The sequence below is a fragment of the Haematobia irritans genome, chromosome 4 (genome assembly GCF_050003625.1).
Source record: "Haematobia irritans isolate KBUSLIRL chromosome 4, ASM5000362v1, whole genome shotgun sequence".
Classification (NCBI taxonomy): domain Eukaryota; kingdom Metazoa; phylum Arthropoda; class Insecta; order Diptera; family Muscidae; genus Haematobia; species Haematobia irritans.
This window is the reverse complement of record NC_134400.1, coordinates 17,791,817-17,818,271: the sequence shown is the minus strand read 5'-3', so window position 1 is coordinate 17,818,271 and position 26,455 is coordinate 17,791,817. Positions and strand designations below refer to the sequence as shown.

General features: G+C 25.7%; 1 protein-coding gene across 3 annotated transcripts; it reads left to right on the top strand.

The window, feature by feature from the left end:
• The first annotated feature begins 108 nt into the window (after nucleotides 1–108).
• Nucleotides 109–21,777, top strand: Ent3 (equilibrative nucleoside transporter 3). Of its 3 annotated transcripts, XM_075305822.1 has the most exons (7): nucleotides 109–571; nucleotides 4,548–4,791; nucleotides 4,878–5,148; nucleotides 5,315–5,553; nucleotides 12,740–13,023; nucleotides 13,089–13,375; nucleotides 20,171–21,777. In XM_075305822.1, the coding sequence occupies exons 4-7, from the start codon at nucleotides 5,381–5,383 to the stop codon at nucleotides 21,419–21,421; spliced, it is 1,995 nt and encodes a 664-aa protein (XP_075161937.1). In that variant the 5' UTR covers nucleotides 109–571; nucleotides 4,548–4,791; nucleotides 4,878–5,148; nucleotides 5,315–5,380; the 3' UTR covers nucleotides 21,422–21,777. The 3 variants fall into 3 exon arrangements, with proteins under 3 accessions (XP_075161937.1, XP_075161936.1, XP_075161935.1); XM_075305821.1 differs by having other exon boundaries at nucleotides 4,660–4,791; nucleotides 4,878–5,553; XM_075305820.1 differs by having other exon boundaries at nucleotides 4,878–5,553.
• The last annotated feature ends 4,678 nt before the right edge of the window (nucleotides 21,778–26,455 follow it).

The window sequence follows — 26,455 nt, the reverse complement described above, 5'->3', positions numbered from 1 at the left end:
AACTATATGTTAATTAACAGCCCTTTAACAGTTTTTTGTCATCTTTACTATGTTTACTTGTGAAACATGCGCAAAATTATTCCCTCAAACACCGAAGAAAATACATTCTGACAACACGGTCTAAAGAATACCAGAAGAAATTCTAAAAAAATTAAATCTTGAAAGTTTCTCATATAAATTTTGTTAAATAAAATTAAAAAAGAAAAACTAAAAATAATTTGAAATAAAATTTTAAATTGTAAACGTTTTTGGTTTTTAAAGTGTTGCTCCATTTAAATATCAATATTTTGTGTCATCATAAAAACGCCTTAATAATGTGAAAAAAATAGTTTAAACCGCTGGTTACAAAACAAGTGTTACAAAAAAAAAACATCACATACCAACTTCTTTGGTTAAAACATAATTTAAATGGAAAAAAAATAAATTGTCTTCAACGATGAATTAATAAAAATGATGAAATTAAGCTATTCTCTATAAACAAATATCATTTGGAAAAAAATCTATTATCACCCTCTCTGATTGCTAGTATTCCTGTTTTTTTTTGGTTGCTGGCGAATCACTCATTTATTCGGTAATACTCTCATAATTCTCACACTCTCAGTCAGTCATCATCTGACTGCTGTTAGGTCATGTCTATAAGGTGGTGGTGAATAACGGTGTTGCCAGATGACTGAGGCCTCTGTTGAGAGGTTATATTAGAAATACCCAATAATATAAAGATGTTTACATTATAAATATTAAAAAAAAAAGACTGGAAAATAACAATATTGGCATAAGATTAATGATTATGCCGTATAATTTTTAAGTCAAGCAATTTACACAATATTATGAAGAAATTTCATGAAATGTTTTCTTAAAAAAAATTCATTAATTTTAGAACGCGAATATTGGAATAAGGAAAATTTCCTTAAAGTTGAGAAAAACATTTTTGATTTTAAGAAATAATCTTTAAACTGAGATATTGAATAGTATTAACGGCCGTTGGTTCGGCCAGCCCGATTCTTATGTTCACTCCACCATGGATTGTGTAGAAATCAAATCTTGGGATTGGTTTATATGGGCGCTATGGGCCGATATGGATATGGGTGCTATGGGCCGATATGAACCAATGCATGGTTGTTATAGGTCATAGGCTAACATCACGTACCAAATTTAAACCAAATCGGATGAAATTTGCTTCTCCACTGGGTTCAAAAAGTAAAATCTGGGGACGGACAGATCGTCCCCAGATTTTACACGTCCGTTTTTTAAAATCATGCTAACTTTCGAACGAAAGAAGCTATCGACTTGAAACTGGGCATAAGTAGTTGTTATTAATGTAGGTTGAATGGTATTGCAAATGGGCCATATTGGACCACTTTTACGTATAGCCCCCATATAAATCGACCCCCAGATTTGGCTTGCGGAGCCTCTTAGAGAAGCAAATTTCACCCGATCCGTTTGAAATTTGGTACGTGGTGTTGGTCTATGGTCTTCAACAATGATGCAAAAATTGGTCCGTATCGGTCTATAATTACATATAACCCCCATATTAACCGATCCCCGGACCTCTTGAAAGAGAAAACTTCATCCGATCTGGTTGAAATTTGATACGTGGTGTAGGCATTTAGTCTTCAATAATCATGCAAAAATGGTTCATATCGGTCCATAATAATATATAGCTCTCATAAAAGCCGATCCACAGTTTTGACCTCCGGAGACTTTTGTAGGAGCAAATTTCATCGATCCGGTTGAAATTTGGTACGGGTGTTAGTCTATGGTCTTCAACAACCATGCAAAATATGGTTCATATCGGTTCATAATTATAAATAACCCCCATATGAACCGATCCACAGATTTGGCTAGCAGATCCTCTAGGAGGAGCAAAATTCATCCGGTCCGTTTGAAAGTTGGTACGGGGTGTTAGTCTATGGTCTTCAACAACCATGCAAAAATTTGTCCGTATCTGTCTATAATTATATATAGTCCCCATATAAACCGATTCATAGATTTGGCGTGTGCATGCTCTTGGAGAAGCATAATTCATGCGATTTAGCCCCCACATAAACCGATTCCCAGATTTGAATTCGTGATCTTCCAGGAAGTGCAAATTTTATCCCATCTAGTTGGAATTTGGTATATAGCCATAGAAAAAAATCATGAACGGGGTGCACACGATCCGTTCATGAAAGTGAATCAACACATATGTGGTGTCAAACGAAGAACGGTCTATGTCTATGTGACAACGATAAAATGACACCATGTGTTGCCAATACAACAACCAGCGTCCATGTTCTAAACGTATTGCTTATGAATTTATAAAAACAAAAAATCCGCTACTGTGACTCAAACCTAGATTGTCTGCTCCATACGCGTCGCCTTAGCAAAATGGACCATCGAACGACTAAGGAATATTTTAAGACTTTTCATAGCCAAAGAAAAACGAAAGCCGTTCATGAAATCGTGAATGTCCGCGGACAAAACCATGAACATTTCGTTTTAATTTTTCGTGAACATTCCCGTTTCATTTTGTTACCGTTCGTTCACGATTTTGGAGTTGCCATAAGAACGTCAAAATCGTGAATGCCCGTGGACAAAACCATGAACATTTCGTTTTGATTTTTCATGAACGTTTCCGTTTCATTTTGTTACCGTTCGTTCACGATTTTGGAACGAAATTTTTTCTATTAGCGTATGGTCATTGGATTTTTGAGACATACATGAAATAAAAAAAATTTTGAGACATACTTGAAATAAATAAAGTTTCATTGGGCTAGGGAAAATATTTTATTTTTTTTTTCAAAATTAACTAAGCCTTTTTTAATTTTCGCATTAGTTTAACAATGGACAACAATAAAATTTTCTATAGAAGATTTATCTTTACTTATTTTAGATCATAAAATAAAAATTGATTGTAGTAAAATTATGCCAAAATATGAGGAAAATGTCCTAATTCATCTTTGCTAACTTGAATAATGTGAACTAAACGTGAGAAGATAGTACAAAATTTTAACAAATTCGATATTCATACAAAATAGTTTATATATATTTTCTTTAATAAGCCAATTTTACCTAAATTGTGTTCGTAAATTTCTATAATAAGTAAATTTTATTTAAATTGTATTTTTCTTTAACTTCATATAGCACTAAAGGCGTGTTAATAATTTTATACACGAACTTTTTCCATTTTCATATTCCTTCTCTGACCCCAGAAATTTTAATAGCCCATTTAATTTTATTTTAGTTCATGAAAATTAGTTGATTTTAGTTCAATTTGTTCAAATTTGAAAACCAAAAATTTCTTATTTTAATTATTTTTTGCATACTTTAATGACGTGAACGAAAAGTGAGAAAAAAAAGTTTTATACAAATGAAATACGCAATTTTTCTAAATATGAAAATAGTTCATATTTTCCTAAAATGGATGACGTTTGCTAAAACTGAGTTCATAATTTTCTCAAATGAGTAAATTTTATTTAAATTGTATCTGTCTAGAACTTCATATAGCCCAAAAGACATTTTAACAATTTTTAATTACAAAATTTTTCATCCAAAATATTCAATTTTACTAAACAGAAAAAAATTATTGTTTAAAATTTTTTTTCAAGATGATAAAAATTATTAACATGTTTGTATCAAGCAATTACAAAAAAAAAAAAAAAAAAAATAACTAAAAACAAAAAATACTAAAATATTTTTTTTTTAAATTTTGTAATATAAGCCTAAATTTTCTTTTCAGGTTATGGTAGTATTTAGAGACTTAAGCCCGATATTAAGTTCGCATTGTTGCGCTAAATGCAATTTTTTCACGAATACTTTTCTTTAATAATTAAAAAAAAATATATTTCAAATTTTGCTTTGTATCATTCCTTTTAAAATTACAAAGAAATTTGTCCAAATACTTTTAATTTTGCTTTTACTTTTAATTTTAGCTGCTCAACTCGAACTTAGTACCCACTTTTATGATATAATCCATTAAAAATTTTCCATATATTGCATGCAGAGAATGAAGCTGCCGAGTCGCGCCGCCGATTTTAGTCGTCGCCGACCCGTTTTTAGCAGTCGACGCCGCCGCTGAATATGTCGACTCATCTCGACTCAAATTTAGCCGCCAATTAATCTAAAATATTGATTTATATCAGAAAAATTTAATAATATTTGTTATAGTTTTTGCCAAAACTTTGAACTTTCCACCTTCAATAAATTAATATCAAGTTGCTATAATAGTTAAAAAAAAGTTAGTTCAAAAAATTTGAATGAAATGAAAATTTGATTGTAAGATTGGTTGTACAACTAATCTCATTACAATTCGGAAAACTTCAAATTGATTTTATAATAGATAATTTTGCGCCACCGAATAGACAATTTTTTATCGGCTTAGCCAACAAGCCGCTGAAAATTTAGTGTCAGCCGCCGCCGACAAAAATGGGCCGGCTTCATTCTCTGTTTGCATGACTCCCCTAAATGCCTAAAAATCCCTTAAGATCTGGCAACACCGTTCTTGTACACCGACACCTTATACTATAACAAAGCTTTAAATAAAATCCAAATCATTTTGTTTTGTTTAGTGTTTGTATTTTGTTTGGGTGGTTAGTTCTTGCCCTTCGGTTTTGTGAAGAAAGCAACAAAGAAAGAGCGAGAGAGAGAGAGAGTGAGTTGACAAATTTCCATCAAATGCAGCAGCGCCCAAATGTCTGAAAAATTGCAAAGATCTATAGGAAAACAAAAGAATAGAAAAACAAAAACAAACTAAGAATCACAGAAAACACTCAACGCCACAAATATAAGATAAAGGGCAAACAAATTTCTAAGGTAAAGAGATTCCACTAACATTTGAAACAAAAATACTAAATAACAGTCTCTCTATTTGTCTCTTCTCTCTGTATGTCTTACCATAGAGTGTACATTTGCAATAACAACAGCAACGCCAACAACGTGTGATTTGTGAAATTCGGTGTGCCGTTATTTTGCATTCTTGTATAGGTCGTTCGGTTTGTAGGACTGTTTATTCGCTTGCGTTTCCTTTAAGTGCCGGATACGCATTTATTTATGCATGTGTGTGTATGATATTGTGTGCGAACCGTTTGTGCATAATATCCGGTTTTAAGTACTACTGCACGTAAATTCCTCATTCGTTGTGTATGCTAGTCGATGTTAACGCCACGATAGGTGAGGTTATTTTTTCGTTTTTCCCCGGTTTGCGGGAGATTGTGTGTGTGTGTGCCGTGAGTGTTTGACTCTGTATCATACACACACGCATATACTTCACGATTACATTGGACAAGTCCTCTATATGCCATACAAATAAATACATCAACTGAATAACCACCAGCAGGAGAGCTAGCTATTGGATAACAACTCTTGCTAACGGATAAAGGGTGTGTAAACACTCGCTCTTACCATGGAATCCACACAATCAACCACATATGAACCATTGGAGGGTCGCAGTTCCGGTATACGTCACGAACCCATGGATAGTCCAGAGAATGATGTACGTGCACCTAAAGACCAAAAGCATATGGTCTATTTGGCTATGTTGGCAGCCGGCATTGGATTTGTATTACCCTATAATAGGTGAGTAGTATTGAGAATATATGGCCATTAATCAAGGCATTTACCATCAACCCTAGTGGCATTTACCACCGACCCTAGAGCAATCTATCAAATTGTTCTAGCTTTAGTTAGATATGCAAATGAAATTTAGTTTTTGGAATAGGTCAGTGTTTGGCCGTTTTGTTGCGGTGTAGGTGGGTGCACATAAATTGCGCCCTCATGCTCGAGGTTTGCTATTGCACAGTGCCCCCAAAAAGGCAAAAACATGGTATTATTATCACAAAGGTAGTAAATTTGGATACAAACAATTATCTATAGAAATAAAAGTTTGACCAAAAAAAATCAATAAAAAAAGTTTACAAAAATTTGTATCGAAATAAAAACTTTACAAAATTTTCTATAGAAATAAGATTTTGATTTCTATAGAAATAAAATTTTGCAAAAATTTTCCATAGAATAAAGTTTTGACAAAAATTTTAACAGAAATAAAATTTTGACAAAATGTTCTATAGAAATAAAATGTTGACAAAATTCTCTATAGAAATAAAATTTTACAAAAATTTTCTATAGAAATAAAATTTTGACAAAATTCTCTATAGAAATAAAATTTAGACAAAATTTTCTATAGAAATAAAATTTGGACAAAAATTTTGGGAAAGTTTTCTATAGAAATAAAATTTGGACAAAATTTTCTATAGAAATAAAATTTTTGACTAAATTTTCCATAGAATAAAGTTTTGACAAAAATTTTTACAGAAATAAAATTTTGACAAAAATCATGAAATAAAATTTTGACAAAATCCTCTGAAAAAAAATTGATAAAATGTTCTATAGAACATTTTAAAGAAATGAAATTTAGGCAAAATTCTCTATAGAAATAAAATTTTGACAAAATATTCCATAGAAATAAAATTTTGCCAAAATTTTCCATAAAAAAAATTTTTGACAAAACTTTCTACAGAAATAAAATTTTGATAAAAATCTCTAAAGAAATAAAATATTGACAAAATCCTCTATAGAACAAAATTTGACAAAATGTTCTATAGTACATTTTATAGAAATAATATTTATTTATTTATTTTCTATAGAAATAAAATTTTGACAAAATTCTCTATAGAAATAAAATTTTGCAAAAATTTTCTATAGAAATAAAATTTTGCAAAAATTTCTTTAGAAATAAAATTTTGCAAAAATTTTCTATAGAAATAAAATTTGGACAAAAATTTTGGGAAAGTTTTCTATAGAAATAAAATTTGGACAAAATTTTCTATAGAAATAAAATTTTGACTAAATTTTCCATAGAATAAAGTTTTGACAAAAATTTTTACAGAAATAAAATTTTGACAAAAATCACTATTGAAATAAAATTTTGACAAAATCCTCTATAGAAAAAAAAAATTGATAAAATGTTCTATAGAACTTTTTAAAGAAATGAAATTTAGGCAAAATTCTCTATAGAAATAAAATTTTGCAAAAATTTTCTATAGAAATAAAATTTTGACAAAATTCTCTACAGAAATAAAATTTTGCAAAAATTTTCTATAGAAATAAAATTTTGACAAAATTCTCTATAGAAATAATATTTTGACAAAATTTTCTATAGAAATAAAATTTTTACAAAATTTTCAATGAAAATAAAATGTGGACAAAATTTTTGGGAAATTTTGGGAAAGTTTTCTATAGAAATAAAATTTTGACAAAATTTTCTATAGAAATAAAATTTTGACAAAATTTTCTATAAAAATAAAATTTTAACAAAATTTTCCATAGAATAGAGTTTTGACAAAAACTTTTACAGAAATAAAATTTTGACAAAAATCACTATAGAAATAACAATACAATTTTGACTAAATTTTCTATAGAAATAAAATTTTGCAAAAATTTTCTATAGAAATAAAATTTTGCAAAAATGTTCTATAGAAATAAAATTTTGCAAAAATTTCTTTAGAAATAAAATTTTGCAAAAATTTTCTATAGAAATAAAATTTTGCAAAAATTTTCTATAGAAATAAAATTTTGCAAAAATTTTCTATAGAAATAAAATTTTGCATAAATTTTCTATAGAAACAAAATTTTGCAAATATTTTCTAAAGAAATAAAATTTTGCAAAAATTTTCCATAGAAATAAAATTTTGCAAAAATTTTCTGTGGAAATAAAATTTTGACAAAATTTTCTGTAGAAATAAAATTTTGACAGAATTTTCTATAGAAATAAAATGTAAAAAATTTTTTATAGAAATAAAATTTTGACAAAATTCTCTATATAAACAAAAATTTTGACAAACTATTCTATAGAAATAAAATTTGGAAAAAAAAAATCTATAAAAATAAAATTTTGACTAAATTTTCCATAGAATAAAGTTTTGACAAAAATTTTTAAAGAAATAAAATTTTGACAAAAATCACTACTGAAATAAAATTTTGAGAAAATCTCCCTGCAGTAGATATAATAGGGTAGTTTACTATCTTTCTCTGTCATTTCATACTTACTCTCGGATAAGAGCCTATTAATATTTTCATTACGAATTTGATGACTTTAGTCCACTGTGCTTTGTATGCAGATACATTTTATGTGGATGTTAGTTTTTTTTGCCGAATATTGTTCGTTGTCATGTCTCACACATAGCGTTTGAATGGCATCATGGATAGGTGACACTTATCTCATGATTCATAGCTGTCATTATTATATTATGCTATGGGATTACACAAAATAAAATAACACTTGTTCTTCTAATGGTAGTGTGATTCCACCGTAGGTAAGTGACCGTTTTCACAATGACCATGATCATGGTGCCAACCTTTCCAAATATCTTTGGAAAGGTTGCCACTGTTTCATAGAACATTAATGCACTTGTAGAATACCCCCAGAAGGGGAAGTCTTAGATTCTAATCACCTACCCATCCCATTGGAGGAGGAAAATATTATGAGTTCTATTATGAAAATGTATTATTTTGATTTGAATCCTATTTGATTAGCAATAGGTTTAGGTCCACGAAGATAGCCTTCGAGGTACAATTTGTAATTTGTTTTATTTCTATAGAAAATTTTTGCAAAATTTTATTTCTATAGAAAATTTTTGCAAAATTTTATTTCTATAGACAATTTTTGAAAAATTTTATTTTCATAGAAAATTCTATCAAAATTTTATTTCTATAGAAAATTTTTGCAAATTTTTATTTCTATAGAAAATTTTGCCAACATTTTATTTCTATAGAAAATTTTTGCAAAATTTTATTTCTGTTGTTTTTGATCTCAGCTTAAAACCATGCATTGACTAAACTACGAGTGTAGCTTAACCAACAGAGGAAAAGTATGCTTGTTAAATCTATTTAGGCAAAGCCCTATGTACTGCAAGATGGTTGGATGTACAGCTGTTTCGGAATTACCACATTCCACATCAGCATCCTCTACTTGCAGCAAAACTACCAACCCATTTTCAGAATTTTCTATACACTCGAACCTTCCGAAAAAAGGTTTGATAGTCGGCTACTGCCTAAACAAATTTGCAAGCATATCTCTTTTCCTTTGCCAAACTCAAATCATCGATTTGAACGTAGTTGGCTGGGTTTGTTTTTGAGCGTGCTTCCTCTATTTTCATTCGTTTTGTTTGTTATTGTTGGTTTCTCTTCAATCATTATTGTTGTTTTTGATCTCAACTTAAGATTTGACAAGCATACTTTTCCTCTGTTGGTTAAGCTACACTTGTAGTTTAGTCAATGCATGGTTTTAAGCTGAGATCAAAAACAACAATAATGATTGAAGAGAAACCAACAGTAACAAAAAAAATTATTTCTATAGAAAATTTGTCAAACTTTGTTTGCTATAGAAAATTTTGTCAAAATTTTATTTCTATAGAAAATTTTGTCAAAATTTTATTTCCATAGAAAATTTTTGCAATTTTTTCATTTCCATAGAAAATTTTGTCACATTTTTATTTCTTAGAGAATTTTCTTAAAATTTTACTTCTATAGAAAATTTTGTCAATATATTATTTCTATAGAAAACTTTGTCAAAATTTTATTCTATCGAAAATTTTTGCAAAATTTTGTTTCTATAGGAAAATTTGTGCAAATTTTGTCAAAAGTTTATTTCCATAGAAAATTTTGTCAAAATTTTATTTCTATAAAAAATTTTGTCAAATTTTTATTTCTATGGAAAATTTTCTTAAAATTTTATTTCTATAGGAAACTTTGTCAAAATTTTATTTCTATCGAAAATTTTTGCAAAATTTTATTTCTATAGGAAATTTTGTCAAAATTGTATTTCTATAGTAAATTTTGTCAAAATTTTATTTCTATAGAAAATTTTGTGAAATTTTTATTTCTAGGGAAAATTTTCTTAAAATTTTATTTCTATAGAAAATTTTGTCAAATTTTTATTTATTTCGAAAATTTTTGCAAAATTTTATTATTATAGAAAATTTTTGCCAAATTTTATTATTATAGAAAATTTTTGCCAAATTTTATTTCTATAGGAAAATTTGTGCAAAATTTTATTTCTATAGAAAATTTTGTCAAAATTTTATTTCTATAGGAAATTTTGTCAAAATTTTATTTCTATAGGAAATTTTGTCAAAATTTTATTTCTATAGAATATTTTGTCATGTTTTTATTTCTATATAAATTTTATTTCTATAGAAAATTTTGTCAAAATTTTATTTCTATAGAAAATTTTGTCAAATTTTTATTTCTATGGAAATTTTTCTTAAAATTTTACTTCTATAGAAAATTTTGTAAAATTTTTATTTCTATGGAAATTTTTGTCAAAATTTTATTTCTATAGAAACTTTTGTCCAAATTTTATTCCTATAGAAAATGTTGTCAAAATTTTATTTCTATAGAAAATTTTGCCAAATTTTTATTTCTAGGGAAAATTTTCTTAAAATTTTATTTCTATAGAAAATTTTGTCAAATGTTTATTTCTAGGGAAAATTTTCTTAAAATGTTATTTCTATAGAAAATTTTGTCAAAATTTTATTTCTATAGAAAACTTTGTGCAAAATTTTATTTCTATTGGAAAATTTGTGGAATATTTTATTTCTATAGAAAAATTTGTCAAAATTTTATTTCTATAGAAAATTTTGTCAAATTTTTATTTCTATGAAAATTTTTCTTAAAATTGTATTTCTATAGAAAATTTTGTCAAAATTTTATTTCTTTAGAAATTTTTGTCAAAATTATATTTCTATAGAAAATTTTTATTTCTATGGAAAATTTTCTTAAAATTTTATTTCTGTAGAAAATTTTGTCAAAATTTTATTTCTACAGCAAAATTTTGCAAAATTTCATTTCTATAGAAAATTTTGTCAATATATTATTTCTATAGAAAACTTTGTCAAAATTTTATTTCTATCGAAAATTTTTGCAAAATTTTATTACAGAAAATTGTTGCCAAATTTTAGAAATTAGAAAATTTTGTAAAACTTTATTTCTATAGAAAATTTTGTCAAATTTTTATTTCTATGGAAATTTTTCTTAAAATTGTATTTCTATAGAAAATTTTGTCAAAATTTTATTTCTATAGAAATGTTTGTCAAAATTTTATTTCTATAGAAAATTTTTTAAAATTTTTATTTCTATGGAAAATTTTCTTAAAATTTTATTTCTATAGAAAATTTTGTCAAATTTTTATTTCTACAGAAAAGTTTTGCAAAATTTCATTTCTATAGAAAATTTTGTCAATATATTATTTCTATAGAAAACTTTGTCAAAATTTTATTGCTATCGAACATTTTTCAAAATTGTATTATTATAGAAAATTTTTGCAAAATTTTATTTCTATATTAAATTTTGTCAAAAATTTATTTATATAGATTTTTTTTTCAAAATTTTATTTCTATAGAAAATGTTATTTCTATAGAAAATTTTGTCAACATTTTTGTTTATATAGAGAATTTTGTCAAAATTTTATTTCTATAGAAAAATTTGTCAAATGTTTATTTCTATGGAAAATTTTCTTAAAATTTTATTTCTATAGAAAATTTTGTCAAAATTTTATTTCTATAGAAAACTTTGTTAAAATTTTATTTCTATAGGAAAATTAGTGCAAAATTTTGTTTCTATAGAAAATTTTGTCAAAAGTTTATTTTCATAGAAAATTTTGTCAAAACTTTATTTCTATAGAAATTTTTGTCAAATTTTTATTTCTATGGAAACTTTTCTTAAAATTTTATTTCTATAGAAAATTTTGTCAAAATTTTATTTCTATAGAAAATTTTGTCAAATTTTTATTTCTGCGGAAAATTTTACTTCTATAGAAAATGTTGTAAAAAAATTTTATTTCTATGGAAAATTTTCTTAAAATTTTATTTCTATAGAAGATTTTGCAAAATTTTATTTCTGTAGGAAAATTTGTGCAAAATTTTATTTCTATAGAAAATTTTGTCAAAAGTTTATTTCCATAGAAAATTTTGTCAAAATTTTATTTGCATAGAAAATTGTTGCACAAATTTTATTTCTCTGGACAATTTTGTCAAAAATTTATTTCTATAGGAAATTTTGTCAAAATTTTATTTCTATAGAAAATTTTGTCAAATTTTTATTTCTATGGAAATTTTTCTTAAAATTTTACTTCTATAGAAAATTTTGTAAAATTTTTATTTCTATGGAAATTTTTGTCAAAATTTTATTTCTATAGAAACTTTTGTCCAAATTTTATTCCTATAGAAAATTTTGTCAAAATTTTATTTCTATAGAAAATTTTCTTAAAATTTTATTTCTATACAAAATTTTGTCAAAATTTTATTTCTATAGAATAGACAACTTTGCAAAATTTTATTGATATAGAAATATATAGAAAATTTTCGCAAAATTTTATTATCATAGAAAATTTTCGAAAAATTTTATTTCTATAGAAATTTTTGCAAAATTTTATTTCTATGGAAATGTTTATTTCTATATATATATATATATAATTTTATTAAAATTATATTTCTATAGATTTAATTCACTTTATTTTTATTTCGGAACGTTTAGACATTAACGCTTGATAGAAATTTAATTTGAAAATATTCTCTTTATTTTAGAAAATCAATAAATGGAAGTTGTAACGGCATGAAGCATGAAGGACCTGCTGTACTTCATGCTTCATGTGGTTACAACTTCCATTTATTGATTTTCTAAATTTCCTCAATATTTTTTTTTTTGTGAAATTAGATTTTGACAATACAGAGTTCGTTTGGTTTTTCCCCTTGTTATCTATTTTTAGTTTCATAATTGCTGCGGACTATTGGCAAGCACGTTTTCCTGGACGATCTGTGGCTTTGGATATGTCCATGACGTACATTGTGGTGGCATTTGGCACGGTACTATTGAATAATGTTTTCCTTTCGTTGGCACCCTTTAGGGTGCGAGTTATGTTCGGCTATATAGTGTCCTTTACGACATTGGTATTTGTGGCCGTATGTGAGGTGGCTTGGCATATGTTTGCTGCCAATACAGCTTATACTGTCAATTTGGCAGCAGTTTCGTTAGTGGCCATTGGATGTACAGGTGAGTATTGTGTTGGGATGGGCATTTTTTTCTGATTTAATGGATTTTTGTTTTTGGTTTTACAGTTCAACAATCGAGTTTCTATGGATTTGCTAGTATGTTTCCCAAACGTTATACACAGGCTGTTATGACGGGTGAGAGTTTGGCCGGTTTCCTAGTGTCTTCCAATCGTGTTGGTACCAAGCTATTGATACAAAATGACCGTGTGTCAACGGTCATTTTCTTCTTCACCTCCACACTGTATATCCTGTTTAGTTATTTGTTGCATTTGGCCACAATTAATTCACCATTTGTACGGTATCACATGAAGGCATGTGCCAAAATTGTTTTGCGACCCGATGAAGACCGTTTGGTAAGTATGAGATATGGGCTGAGAAGGTCCATGAAGTATTTGTATGTAACGCCAAAAAGGATCAGTCTGAGACCAAACGTTTAGTATACCAATCATCTTAGGGTTAAATTCTGAGTCGATTTACCGATGTCCGTCTGTTTGTCTGTTGTTGTATTTTTGTGAGCAAAGTCCAGGACGCTGTTTAAATTCGATCGTCCTCAAATGGGGCATAGGGTCTTACCTCGGCTCATTTGATCAGAACTGGGACTGGTTCATACATATCAAGGACTGGCCCTGTAAGCTTCTGGGATTGATCCAATTCCCGTAGGGTAATTATGTCTCGATATGGACCAATTTTTGTATGGTTGTTAGAGGGCATGTACCAACATCGCGTACCAAATTCCAATCGGATCGGATGAAAGGTGTTCTTCCAAGAGGCTCCGCAAAACAAATCTGGGAGTGCGATATTGCCCATTTACAATACCATCTGACGTACATTAATAACAAATACCTGTACGAAGTTTCAAGTCGACAGCTTGTTTTGTTCGGAAGTTTGTGTGATTTCAGCAGACGGATGGACGGACGGACATCGCTAGATCGATTCAGAATTTCACCACCATCAGTTTTCTTTTGGACTCTCGCATTTACGTCCAATTTTAATTTGAACTTTTCATTAAATAATATTATACAGAGTGGTTAGTTGTTTAAAAGTAGAATTATGGTCTTCAACTGATAGAAAAAACCATTACACGAAAGTGGCTCTGCGGAAAAAAGTTTCTATAGAAATTAAAATTTTGGCAAAATTTGCTGTAGAAATGAAAATTTCCTAAAGTAATGAAATAATGAGACAATTTTCTATAGGAATGAAATATTGATATTTTCTGCAGAAATGAAATTTTGAAAAAATTTTCTATAATAATGAAATTTTGAAAAAATTTTCTATAAAAATAAAATTTTGACAAAATTTTCTATAGAAATTAAATTTTGACAAAATTTTCTATAGAAATAAAATTTTCACAAAATTTTCTATAGAAATAAACTTTTGACAAAATTTTCTATAGAAATAACATTTTGACAAAATTTTCTATAGAAATAAAATTTTGACAAAATTTTCTATAGAAATAAAATTTTGACAAAATTTTCTATAGAAATAAAATTTTAACAAAATTTTCTATGGAAATAAAACGTTGACAAAAATTTCTATAGAAATAAAATTTTGACATCATTTTCTATAGAAATAAAATTTTGACAAAATTTTCTATAAACATAAAATTTTGACAAAATTTTCTATAGAAATAAAATTTTGACAAAATTTTCTATAGAAATGAAATTTTACACAATTTTCTATAGAAATAAAATTTTGACAAAATTTTCTATAGAAATAAAATTTTGACAAAATTTTCTATAAAAATAAAATTTTGACAAAATATTCTATAGAAATAAAATTTTGACAAAATTTTCTATAGAACTATAATTTTGACAAAATTTTCTATAGGAATAAAATTTTGACAAAATTTTCTATAGAAATAAAATTTTTACAAAATTTTCTATAGAAATAAAATTTTGACAAAATTTTCTATAGAAATAAAATTTTGACAAAATTTTCTATAGAAATAAAATTTTGACAAAATTTTCTGTAGAAATAAAATTTTAACAAAATTTTCTATAGAAATAATATTTTGACAAAATTCCTATAGAAATTAAAATTTTTACAAAATTTTCAGTAAAAATGAAATTTTGACAGAATTTTATGTAGAAAAGAAATTTTGACAAAATTTTATGTAGAAATAAAATTTTGACAAAATTTTCTATAGAAATAACATTTTAACAAAATTTTCTATGGAAATAAAACATTGACAAAAATGTCTATAGAAATAACATTTTTACAACATCTTCTATAGAAATAAAATTTTGACAAAATTTTCTATAGAAATAAAATTTTGACAAAATTTTCTATAGAAATAAAATTTTGACAAAATTTTCTATAGAAATAAAATTTTGACAAAATTTTCTATAGAAATAAAATTTTGACAAAATTTTCTATAGAAATAAAATTTTGACAAAATTTTCTATAGAAAAAAATTTTGACAAAATTTTTTATAGAAATAAAATTTTCACAACATTTTCTATAGAAATAAAATTTTGACAACATTTTCTATAGGAATAAAATTTTGACAAAATTTTCTATAGAAATAAAATTTTGACAAAATTTTCTATAGAAATTAAAATTTTTACAAAATTTTCAGTAAAAATGAAGTTTTGACAGAATTTTTAGTAAAAATGAAATTTTGACAAAATTTTATGTAGACATAAAATTTTGACAAAGTTCCCTATAAAAATGGAATTTTGACAAAACTTTCTATTGAAATAAAATTTTCACAAAATTTTCTATAGAAATAAAATTTTGACAAAATTTTCTATAGAAATAACATTTTGACAAAATTTTCTATAGAAATAAAATTTTGACAAAATTTTCTATAGAAATAAAATTTTGACAAAATTTTCTATAGAAATAAAATTTTGACAAAATTTTCTATAGAAATAAAATTTTAACAAAATTTTCTATGGAAATAAAACGTTGACAAAAATTTCTGTAGAAATAAAATTTTGACATCATTTTCTATAGAAATAAAATTTTGACAAAATTTTCTATAAACATAAAATTTTGACAAAATTTTCTATAGAAATAAAATTTTGACAAAATTTTCTATAGAAATAAAATTTTACACAATTTTCTATAGAAATAAAATTTTGACAAAATTTTCTATAGAAATAAAATTTTGACAAAATTTTCTATAAAAATAAAATTTTGACAAAATATTCTATAGAAATAAAATTTTGACAAAATTTTCTATAGAACTATAATTTTGACAAAATTTTCTATAGGAATAAAATTTTGACAAAATTTTCTATAGAAATAAAATTTTGACAAAATTTTCTATAGAAATAAAATTTTTACAAAATTTTCTATAGAAATAAAATTTTGACAAAATTTTCTATAGAAATAAAATTTTGACAAAATTTTCTATAGAAATAAAATTTTGACAAAATTTTCTGTAGAAATAAAATTTTAACAAAATTTTCTACAGAAATAAAATTTTGATAAAATTTCTATAGAAATTAAAATTTTTACAAAATTTTCAGTAAAAATGAAATTTTGACAGAATTTTATGTAGAAAAGAAATTTTGACAAAATTTTATGTAGAAATAAAATTTTGACAAAATTTTCTATAGAAATAAAATTTTAACAAAATTTTCTATGGAAATAAAACATTGACAAAAATTTCTATAGAAATAACATTTTTACAACATCTTCTATAGAAATAAAATTTTGACAAAATTTTCTATAGAAATAAAATTTTGACAAAATTTTCTATAGAAATAAAATTTTGACAAAATTTTCTATAGAAATAAAATTTTGACAAAATTTTCTATAGAAATAAAATTTTGACAAAATTTTCTATAGAAAAAAATTTTGACAAAATTTTTTATAGAAATAAAATTTTCACAACATTTTCTATAGAAATAAAATTTTGACAACATTTTCTATAGGAATAAAATTTTGACAAAATTTTCTATAGAAATAAAATTTTGACAAAATTTTCTATAGAAATTAAAATTTTTACAAAATTTTCAGTAAAAATGAAGTTTTGACAGAATTTTTAGTAAAAATGAAATTTTGACAAAATTTTATGTAGAAATAAAATTTTGACAAAGTTCCCTATAAAAATGGAATTTTGACAAAACTTTCTATTGAAATAAAATTTTGACAAAATTTCGACAGAAATAAAATTTTACACAATTTTCTATAGAAATAAAATTTTGACAAAATTTTCTATAGAAATAAAATTTTAACAAAATTTTCTATGGAAATAAAACTTTGAGAAAAATTTTTATAGAAATAAAATTTTGACAAAATTTCCTATAGTAATAAAGTTTTGACAACATTTTCTTAGAAATGAAATTTTGACACAAAGTGTCAAGGCTTGAAAAAAGTCGCAAATTTTCCACAAAATTAACACTGTATGACACGTTGCCTGTACATACCGGAATCACCACCGACACAAGGCCCTATTGGCAAAACGCCACCGTGGTGCAATGTTTAGCATGCCTGCCTTGCATACACAAGTTCGTGGTTTCGATCCCTGCTTCGACCAAACACCAAAAAGTTTTTCAGCAGTGGATTATCCCACCTCAGTAATGCTGGTGACATTTCTGAGGGTTTCAAAGCTTCTCCAAGTGGTTTCACTGCAATGTGGAACGCTGTTCGGACTCGTCTATGAAAAGAAGGTCCCTTGTCATTGAGCTTAACATGGAATCGAGCTGCACTTAGTGATAAGAGAAAAGTTCACCATTGTGGTATCACAATCGGGCTGCCACTATATGTAACCTAACCTACCCATTGTCAAAACGAACGGTGCTTCGGTGGTCGTTCCAAGGCGAAATATTTGTCAAAAATTTTAACAAAATTTTCCTGTAGAAATGAAAATTTGACTAAATTTCTATAGAAATGAAGTTTTGGACAAAATTTCTCAAGAAATGAAATTATGAGAAAATTTTATATAGAAATGAAATTTTGAGAAAATTTTATATAGAAATGAAATTTTGAGAACATTTTCTATAGAAATGAAATTTTGACAAAATTCTCTATAAAAATGAAATTTTGAGAAAAGTTTCTATAGAAATGAAATTTGGAGAAAAGTTTCTATAGAAATTAAAATTTTGTTAAAATTTCTTGTTGAAGTGAAATTTTGGACTAAACTTTCTAAAGAAATGAAATTATGAGAAAATTTCTTGTAGAAATGAAACTTTTTCAACATTTTCTGTAGAAATGATATTTTGATAGAATTTCTTATAGAAATTTTTGTATAGAAATACAATTGTGACAAAATTTTCTATAGAAATATAATTTTGAGAAAATTTTACATAGAAATAAAATTTTGACAAAATTTTCTTTAGAAATACAATAGAAATGCAATTTTGACAAAATTCCCTGTGGAAATGAAATTTTGGAAAAAATTTCCCAAAGAAATGAAATTATGAGAAAATTTTCTATAGAAATGAAATTTTGACAATTTTTTCTGTAGAAATGAAATTTGGCAAAATGAAATGTTGAGAAAATGCCCTATAGACAGAAATTCTCTGTAGAAATAACATTTTGATAAAATTTTCTATAGAAATAAAATTTTGCCAAATTTTCCATAGAAATAGATAAAATTTTCACAAAATTTTCTATCAAAAAAAAAAAAAGATTTGACAAAATTTTCTGTAGGGAGAGATTTTGGACAAAATTTCCTAAAGAAATGATATTATGAGAAAATTTCCTATAGAAATGAAATTTTGATAGAGTTTCCGTAGAAATGAAATTTTTTTATAATTTCCTATAGAAATGAAATATGAAGAAAATTTTCTGTAGAAATGAAATTATGACAAAATTCCCTATAGGAATGAAATTTTGGAAAAATTTCCTATAGAAATTAAATTTTGACAATATTCCTTATAGAAATTAATTTTTGATAACATTTTGAGAAAGGTTTCTATAGAAATTAAAATTTTGTTAAAATTTCCTATAGAAATGAAATTTTGACAAAATTCTCGATAGAAATGTAATTTTGGACAAAATGTGACAAAATGCCCTAATGGAAATTTTCTAATGGATATTAAAATTTTGTTAAAATTTCCTGTAGAAATAAAATTTTGACAAAATTTTCGATGGAAATAAAATTTTGACAAACCTGCCTGTAGGAATAAAATTTTTACAAAATTCCCTATAGAAATGAAATTTTGGACAAAATTTCCTACAGACATGAATTTACGAGAAATAGAAATGAAATTTCTATAGAGATAAAATGTTGCAAAATTTTCTATAGAATTAAAATTTTATAAAAATTTCTATAGAAATAAAATGTTTGCAAAATTTCTATAAAAACAAAATTTTGACATAATTTCTATAGAAATCAAATTTTGGCAAAATTTCCTATAGAAATGAAATTTTGGCAAAATTTCCTATTGAAGTGAAATTTTGACAAAATTCCCTATAGAAATGAAATTTTGGACAAAATTTCCTAAAGACATGAATTTACGAGAAAATTGCCTATAGAAATGAAATTTCTATAGAAATAAAATGTTGCAAAAATTTTCTATAGAATTAAAATTTTATAAAAATTTCTATAGAAATAAAATGTTTGCAATATTTCTATAAAAACAAAATTTTGACATAATTTCTATAGAAATCAAATTTTGGCAAAATTTCCTATAGAAATGAAATTTTGGCAAAATTTCCTATTGAAGTGAAATTTTGACAAAATTTCCTATAGAAATGAAAATATTCTATAGAAATTAAAATTTTGTTAAAATTTCCTGTAGAAATGACATTGTGACAGAATATAGAAATGAAATTTTTTGAAAAATTTTCCTTAAAAAATTAAATTATGAGTAAATTTTCTATTGAAATGAAATTTTGGCAAAATTCCTTCCAGAAATGAAATTTTGACACAATTTTCGATAGAAATTAAATTTAGATAAAATTTCTTATAAAAATGAAATTTGGAGAAAAATTTCTATAGAAATTAAAATTTTGTTAATATTGCCTGTAGAAATTAATTTTCGATAAAATTTCCAATAGAAATGATAAAATTTCCTTAAGAAATGAAATTATGAGAAACAAGCAGTGTTACGTATACACCTCTAGTTTATATGGGAGAACCAAATTTAGAGGGAGAGAGAGAGAGATGACCCTTATATTTCTCTTTGAGAATTTTATAGTCTCATCATATCTTCCATACAATTTTCATGAGTTCCTTTTTCAATTTCCAGAATGAAATCGATGGCTCTACACCAACAGCAAAATATGGCGTTTTAACACTGGAACCCAGTAGCCCCACCGTACCAATGGCTACCAAGGTAACACCGGCCGCATTGAGTTTCTCCAATCCAGTCTATGAACTTTCAAATCCCTCGGCGGGTGAAAGTGTCATCGAAGGGCTTAACAATCTACCCGATATACCGACAACACCCCAGGAACCCACCACACCCACTACGGTGGCCTTTAAGGTAGAACATGTCTTGACACCCGGTACATGCAATCCAGGCAAATTAAGCGATTTAAAGACAGGCTTTGCGTCTCGTTGGCAAGTGGCCCAATCCATATATCCCTATATGGTGTGCATTGCCTTGGCTTATTGTGTTACTTTGTCCCTGTATCCGGGTATTGAGTCGGAAATTGTCTCTTGCAGTTTGGGCACATGGATGCCAGTGTTGCTAATGTTCACCTTCAATACATCCGATTTGATTGGCAAGACCTTGGCAGGAGTGCCCTATCCATGGTCGCGGAGGCAATTGATTTTGATGTCTGGGCTGAGAATTGTATTGGTTCCATTGTTATTGCTATGCTGTGCTCCACGTCATCAGCCTGTCATCTCGGGAGAAACGGCTGCATTCATCTTCACCATAGCCTTGGGTGTTAGTAATGGTCTGGCTGGTAGTTTGCCCATGATGTTGGCCCCGGCCAAAGTGAATGCAACTCTGAGAGAGGTTACGGGCAATATGATGACCTTATCCTATAATGTGGGTCTAACAGTGGGCTCCTTCATTGGCTATGTTTTCGAATCAATGCTGGGAGCTCAGCTGACAAATCCATGCCCCAAGTATCCCTATATAATGGATCATGGGCAATATCATTATACCACCACCACTACCAGTGCCACATTACTTAATAGCACATCATCGGTGGCCTCAGTCTCAGCCTATCTACCGAGTACAGTTTCGAGTACCAGCAGTACAGCTTCCACCTTGGAGACATCTACGCTTTTGGCCATTTTAAATGCGACCACATCAACTTCTATGGCGGCCATAGGATCAATAACCACAGCGGCAGCGGGGGCAGTAACAACGCCCTCGCCCTCTATACCATCAACAGCAACAGTGGCAGTATTATCGACAGTCGTCAATACTGTGGTCAACTCAGTGGTGACCTCCATTAGTGATCTGAGTTCGGAATTGATGAATGGTAGCGGTGTAACCACAGGAGATCCTCAGACATCCATGGAACTAATGAATAGAGTTTAAATTGTTTTTTTTCTTTTCTTTTTATCTCCTTTTCTACATGTAAAGTGAGATGTGTGAATGTATGAGTGCGAGTGTGAATGAGTGTAAACTTTTTGTGAGCGTGTGAATGGTGGTCATCTGCTTAGCCAGGAGGCCAAAGAGTGCAAGTTGCAAATGATTGTAGTTGTATTAAGTTTTTGTAGATGTACAATGTCCATATAAAGTCCTTTACAAAACAAAATATATAGGGAGCGATATGTGACAACCAAAATGGATAAATAAAACGTAATAAATAAAATAATATTAACAATAATAATAATTAAAAAAAAAAAAAGTTGCAAAACAAATCTAGCTTAAGTTTTTAAAACAAATTTTGTTTTTTTGTCTGAAAGCCCATTTTAGTTTGTGTAAATACCTTTATAATGTATTTTTTTATTAATTTTTATTTGTTCAAGAAAACATTATATATAATAAAGAATTAGGCAATACTATGTTATACCCCAAAATAAATATTCTATATAAAAATTTAAATAAAAAACAACATCTGATAATTATGATTTTCTAAAGATAATCAATTAAGGTGAGTTCATTGGTAACATATTAAGAAATAAATACACAATAAAATTTTAAGAAATTTTCCTATATAAATAAAATTTTAACCAAATTTTCTATAGAAATAAAATTTTTAGGAAATTCCCTATAGAAATGAATTTTTATCAAATTCCCTATAGAAAAGAAATTTCGACAATATTTCTTATAGAGATGAATTTTTGATTAAATTTCTTAAAGAAAAAAAAATTTGGACAAATTCTCTGTGGAAATGAAATTTGGACAAAATTTTGTGTAGAAATTACATTTTAATAAAATTTCTTACATAGAAATAAAATTTTGACAAAGTTTCCTGTAGAAATAAAATTTTTACAAAATTTTCTATAGAAATAAAATTTTGAGAACATTTTATATAGAAATAAAATTTTTGGAGAGTTTTCTATGGAAATAAAATTTTGACAAAATTTTCTATAGAAAAAAAATTTTTTTTACAAAATTTTCTATAGAAATAAAATTTTGAGAACATTTTATATAGAAATAAAATTTTTGGAGAGTTTTCTATGGAAATAAAATTTTGACAAAATTTTCTATAGCCATGAAATGTTGACAAAATTTCTATAGAAATAAAATTTTGAAAAAGTTTCCTATAGATAGAAAGTTTTGATAAATTATCCTATAGAAATAAAATTTTGTTAAAATTTTCGATTGAAATAAAATTTTGACAAAATTTTCTATAGAAATAAGAAAATTTCCTTAATAAATAAAATTTTGACAAAATTTTCTATAGAAATAAAATTTTGAGAAAATTTTCCATAATTTTGTTTTTTATTTTCTATAGAAATAAAATTTTGACAATATTTTCTATGGAAATAAAATTTTGACAAAATTTTCTATAGAAATAAAATTTGGACAAAATTTTCTATAGAAATAAAATTTGGACAAAATTCTCCATAAAAAAATTAACAACATTTTTTATAGAAATAAAATTTTGAGAAAATTTTCCATAATTTTGTTTTTTATTTTCTATAGAAATAAAATTTTGACAATATTTTCTATAGAAATAAAATTTTGACAATATTTTCTATGGAAATAAAATTTGGACAAAATTCTCCATAAAAAAATTAAAAACATTTTTTATAGAAATAAAATTTTGACAACATTTTCTATAGAAATAAAATTTTGACAAAATGTTAATTAAATTTTCTATAGAAATAAATAAATAAAATAAAATTTTGACACAATTTTTCATAGGAATAACATTTTCACAAAATTTTCTATGGAAATTGTGGCAAAAATTTTCTATAGAAATAAAATTTTGTGCTAATTTTTTCCTTTGCGATTTAACAAGGAAAATGTTGGTATTTTGACCATTTTTGTCGAAATCAGAAAAACATATATATGGGAGCTATATCTAAATCTGAACCGATGTCAACCAAATTTGGCACGCATAGCTACGATGCTAATTCTACTCCCTGTGCAAAATTTCAACTAAATCGGAGTTAAAAATTGGCCTCTGTTGTCATATGAGTGTAAATCGGGCGAAAGCTATATATGGGAGATATATCCAAATCTGAACCGATTTCAACCAAATTTGGCACGCATATTTACAATGCTAATTTTACTCCCTATGCAAAATTTCAACTAAATCGAAGCAAAAAATTGGCCTCTGTAGGCAAATGAGTGTAAATTGGGCGAAAGCTATATATGGAAGCTATATCTAAATCTGAACCGATTTGGCTGATATTTTGCGAGTTTTTCGAGACTCATAAAATATTCGAATGTACTGAATTTGAGGAAGATCGGTTGATATACAGGCCAATTATGACCAGATCGGTGAAAATTTTATATATATGGCAGCTATATCTAAATCTCAACCGATTTTTTCCAAAATCAATAGGGATCGTTTTTGAGCCAAAACAGGACCCTATACGAAATTTTAAGACAATCGGACTAAAACTGCGAGCTGTACTTTGCACACAAAAATACATCAACAGACAGACAGACAGACAGACAGACGGACTTCGCTAAATCGACTCAGAATTTAATTCTAAGCCGAGCCGTATACTAAAAGGTTGGTCTATGATTACTCCTTCTTGGCGTTACATACAAATGCACAAACTTATTATACCCTGTACCACAGTAGTGGTGAAGGGTATAAAAATATTGTTAATATCTCTGATGAATATTGTTATTTGTGGAAATATGCAAAAGCTAAAATCTCTTTCAAATATTGTAAATATAAAAAGAAATGAAGACTATTGAAATATTGAATTGAATTAAAAACTGAGATTGAATAAAATAAGAATATTTTGATAAAATTTTCTATAGAAATAAAGTTTTGACAAAATTCTCATTAGAAATAAAATTGTGACAAAATTTTCTATACAAATAAAATTTTGCAAAAACTTTCTATAGAAAAAATAAATGTTGAGAAAATATTTTTTTGGTAGAATGGAAGAATTCTTGAGGGAAGATTTTGCAAAACATTCCTCTCCAAATAAGAGATACTTCAATTTTCTATAGAAATAAAATTTTGAAGAAATTTGCTATAGAAATAAAATTTTGAGAAAATTTTCCATAGAAATAAAATTTTGAGAAAATTTTCAATATAAATAACGAGTTGACAAAAATGTTCTATATAAATAAACTTTTGACAAAATTTTCTATAGAAATAAAATTTTGACTAAATTTTCTATAGAAATAAATTTTGACAAAATTTTCCATAGAAATAAAATTTTGACAAAATTTTCTACAGAAAAATTTTGACAAAAAATTTCCTATAGAAATAAAATTTTGACAAAATATTCTATAGAAATAAATTTTTCTATAGAAATAACATTTTGAGAAAATTCTCTATAGAAGTAAAATTTTGACAAAATTCTCTATAGAAAAAAAATGACAGAATTTTCTAAAAAAATAAAATTGACAACATCTTCTATAGAAGTAAAATTCTGACAAAAGTCTCTATAGAAAAAAATGGACAACATTTTCTATAAAAATATAATTTTGACAAAATGTTCTACAGAAATAAAATTTTGACAAAATTTTCTATAGAAATAAAATTGTGACAAAATTTTCTATAGGTATAAAAGTTTGACAACATTTTGTATAGAAACAAAATTTTGACAAAATATTCTGAAGAGATAATTTTTTTTGCAAAAATTTTCTATAGAAATAAAATTTTGCAAAAATTTTCTATAGAAATAAAATTTTGCAAAAATTTTCTATAGAAATAAAATTTTGACAAAATTGTCTATAGGTATAAATAAAAATAGAAATAAAATTTTCCAAAAATTTTCTATAGAAATAAAATTTTGACAAAATTTTCTATAAAAGTAAAATTTGACAAATTTTTCAATATAGGTAACATTTTGACAATTGTCTCTAGAAATAACATTTTGAGAAGATTTTCTGCAGATATAAAAATTTTGATAAAATTGTCTATAGAAATAAACAAATAAAATAAAATTTTTGCAAAATTTTCCAAAGGAATAATATGTTGACAACATTTTCTATGGAAGTAAGATTTTGACTAAATTCTCTATAGAAGTAAAATTTTGACAAAATTCTCTAAAAAAAAAAAAATTTGATAAAATTTTCTATAAAAGTAAAATTTTGACATAATTTTCTATAGAAATAAAATTTTGACAACATTTTCTATTAAAATAAAATGTTGACATAATAATCTATAGAAATAAAATTATGCAAAAATTTTCTATAGAAATAAAATTTTGAAAAAATTTTCTATAGAAATAAAATTTTGAAAAAATTTTCTATAGAAATAAAATTTTGCAAAATTTTCTATAAAAATAAAATTTGACAAATTTTTCAATATAGATAACATTTTGACAATTGTCTCTAGAAATAACATTTTGATAAGATTTTCTGCAGATATAAAAATTTTGATAAAATTGTCTATAAAAATAAACAAATAAAATAAAATTTTAGCAAAATTTTCCATAGGAATAATATCTTGACAACATTTTCTATGGAAGTAAAATTTTGACTAAATTCTCTATAGAAGTAAAATTTTGACAAAATTCTCTATAGAAAAAAAAATTTGATAAAATTTTCTATAAAAGTAAAATTTTGACATAATTTTCTATAGAAATAAAATTTTGACAACATTTTCTATTAAAATAAAATGTTGACATAATATTCTATAGAAATAAAATTTTGCAAAAATTTTCTATAGAAATAAAATTTTGAAAAAATTTTCTATAGAAATAAAATTTTGAAAAAATTTTCTATAGAAATAAAATTTTGCAAAATTTTCTATAAAAATAAAATTTGACAAATTTTTCAATATAGATAACATTTTGACAATTGTCTCTAGAAATAACATTTTGATAAGATTTTCTGCAGATATAAAAATTTTGATAAAATTGTCTATAAAAATAAACAAATAAAATTTTAGCAAAATTTTCCATAGGAATAATATCTTGACAACATTTTCTATGGAAGTAAAATTTTGACTAAATTCTCTATAGAAGTAAAATTTTGACA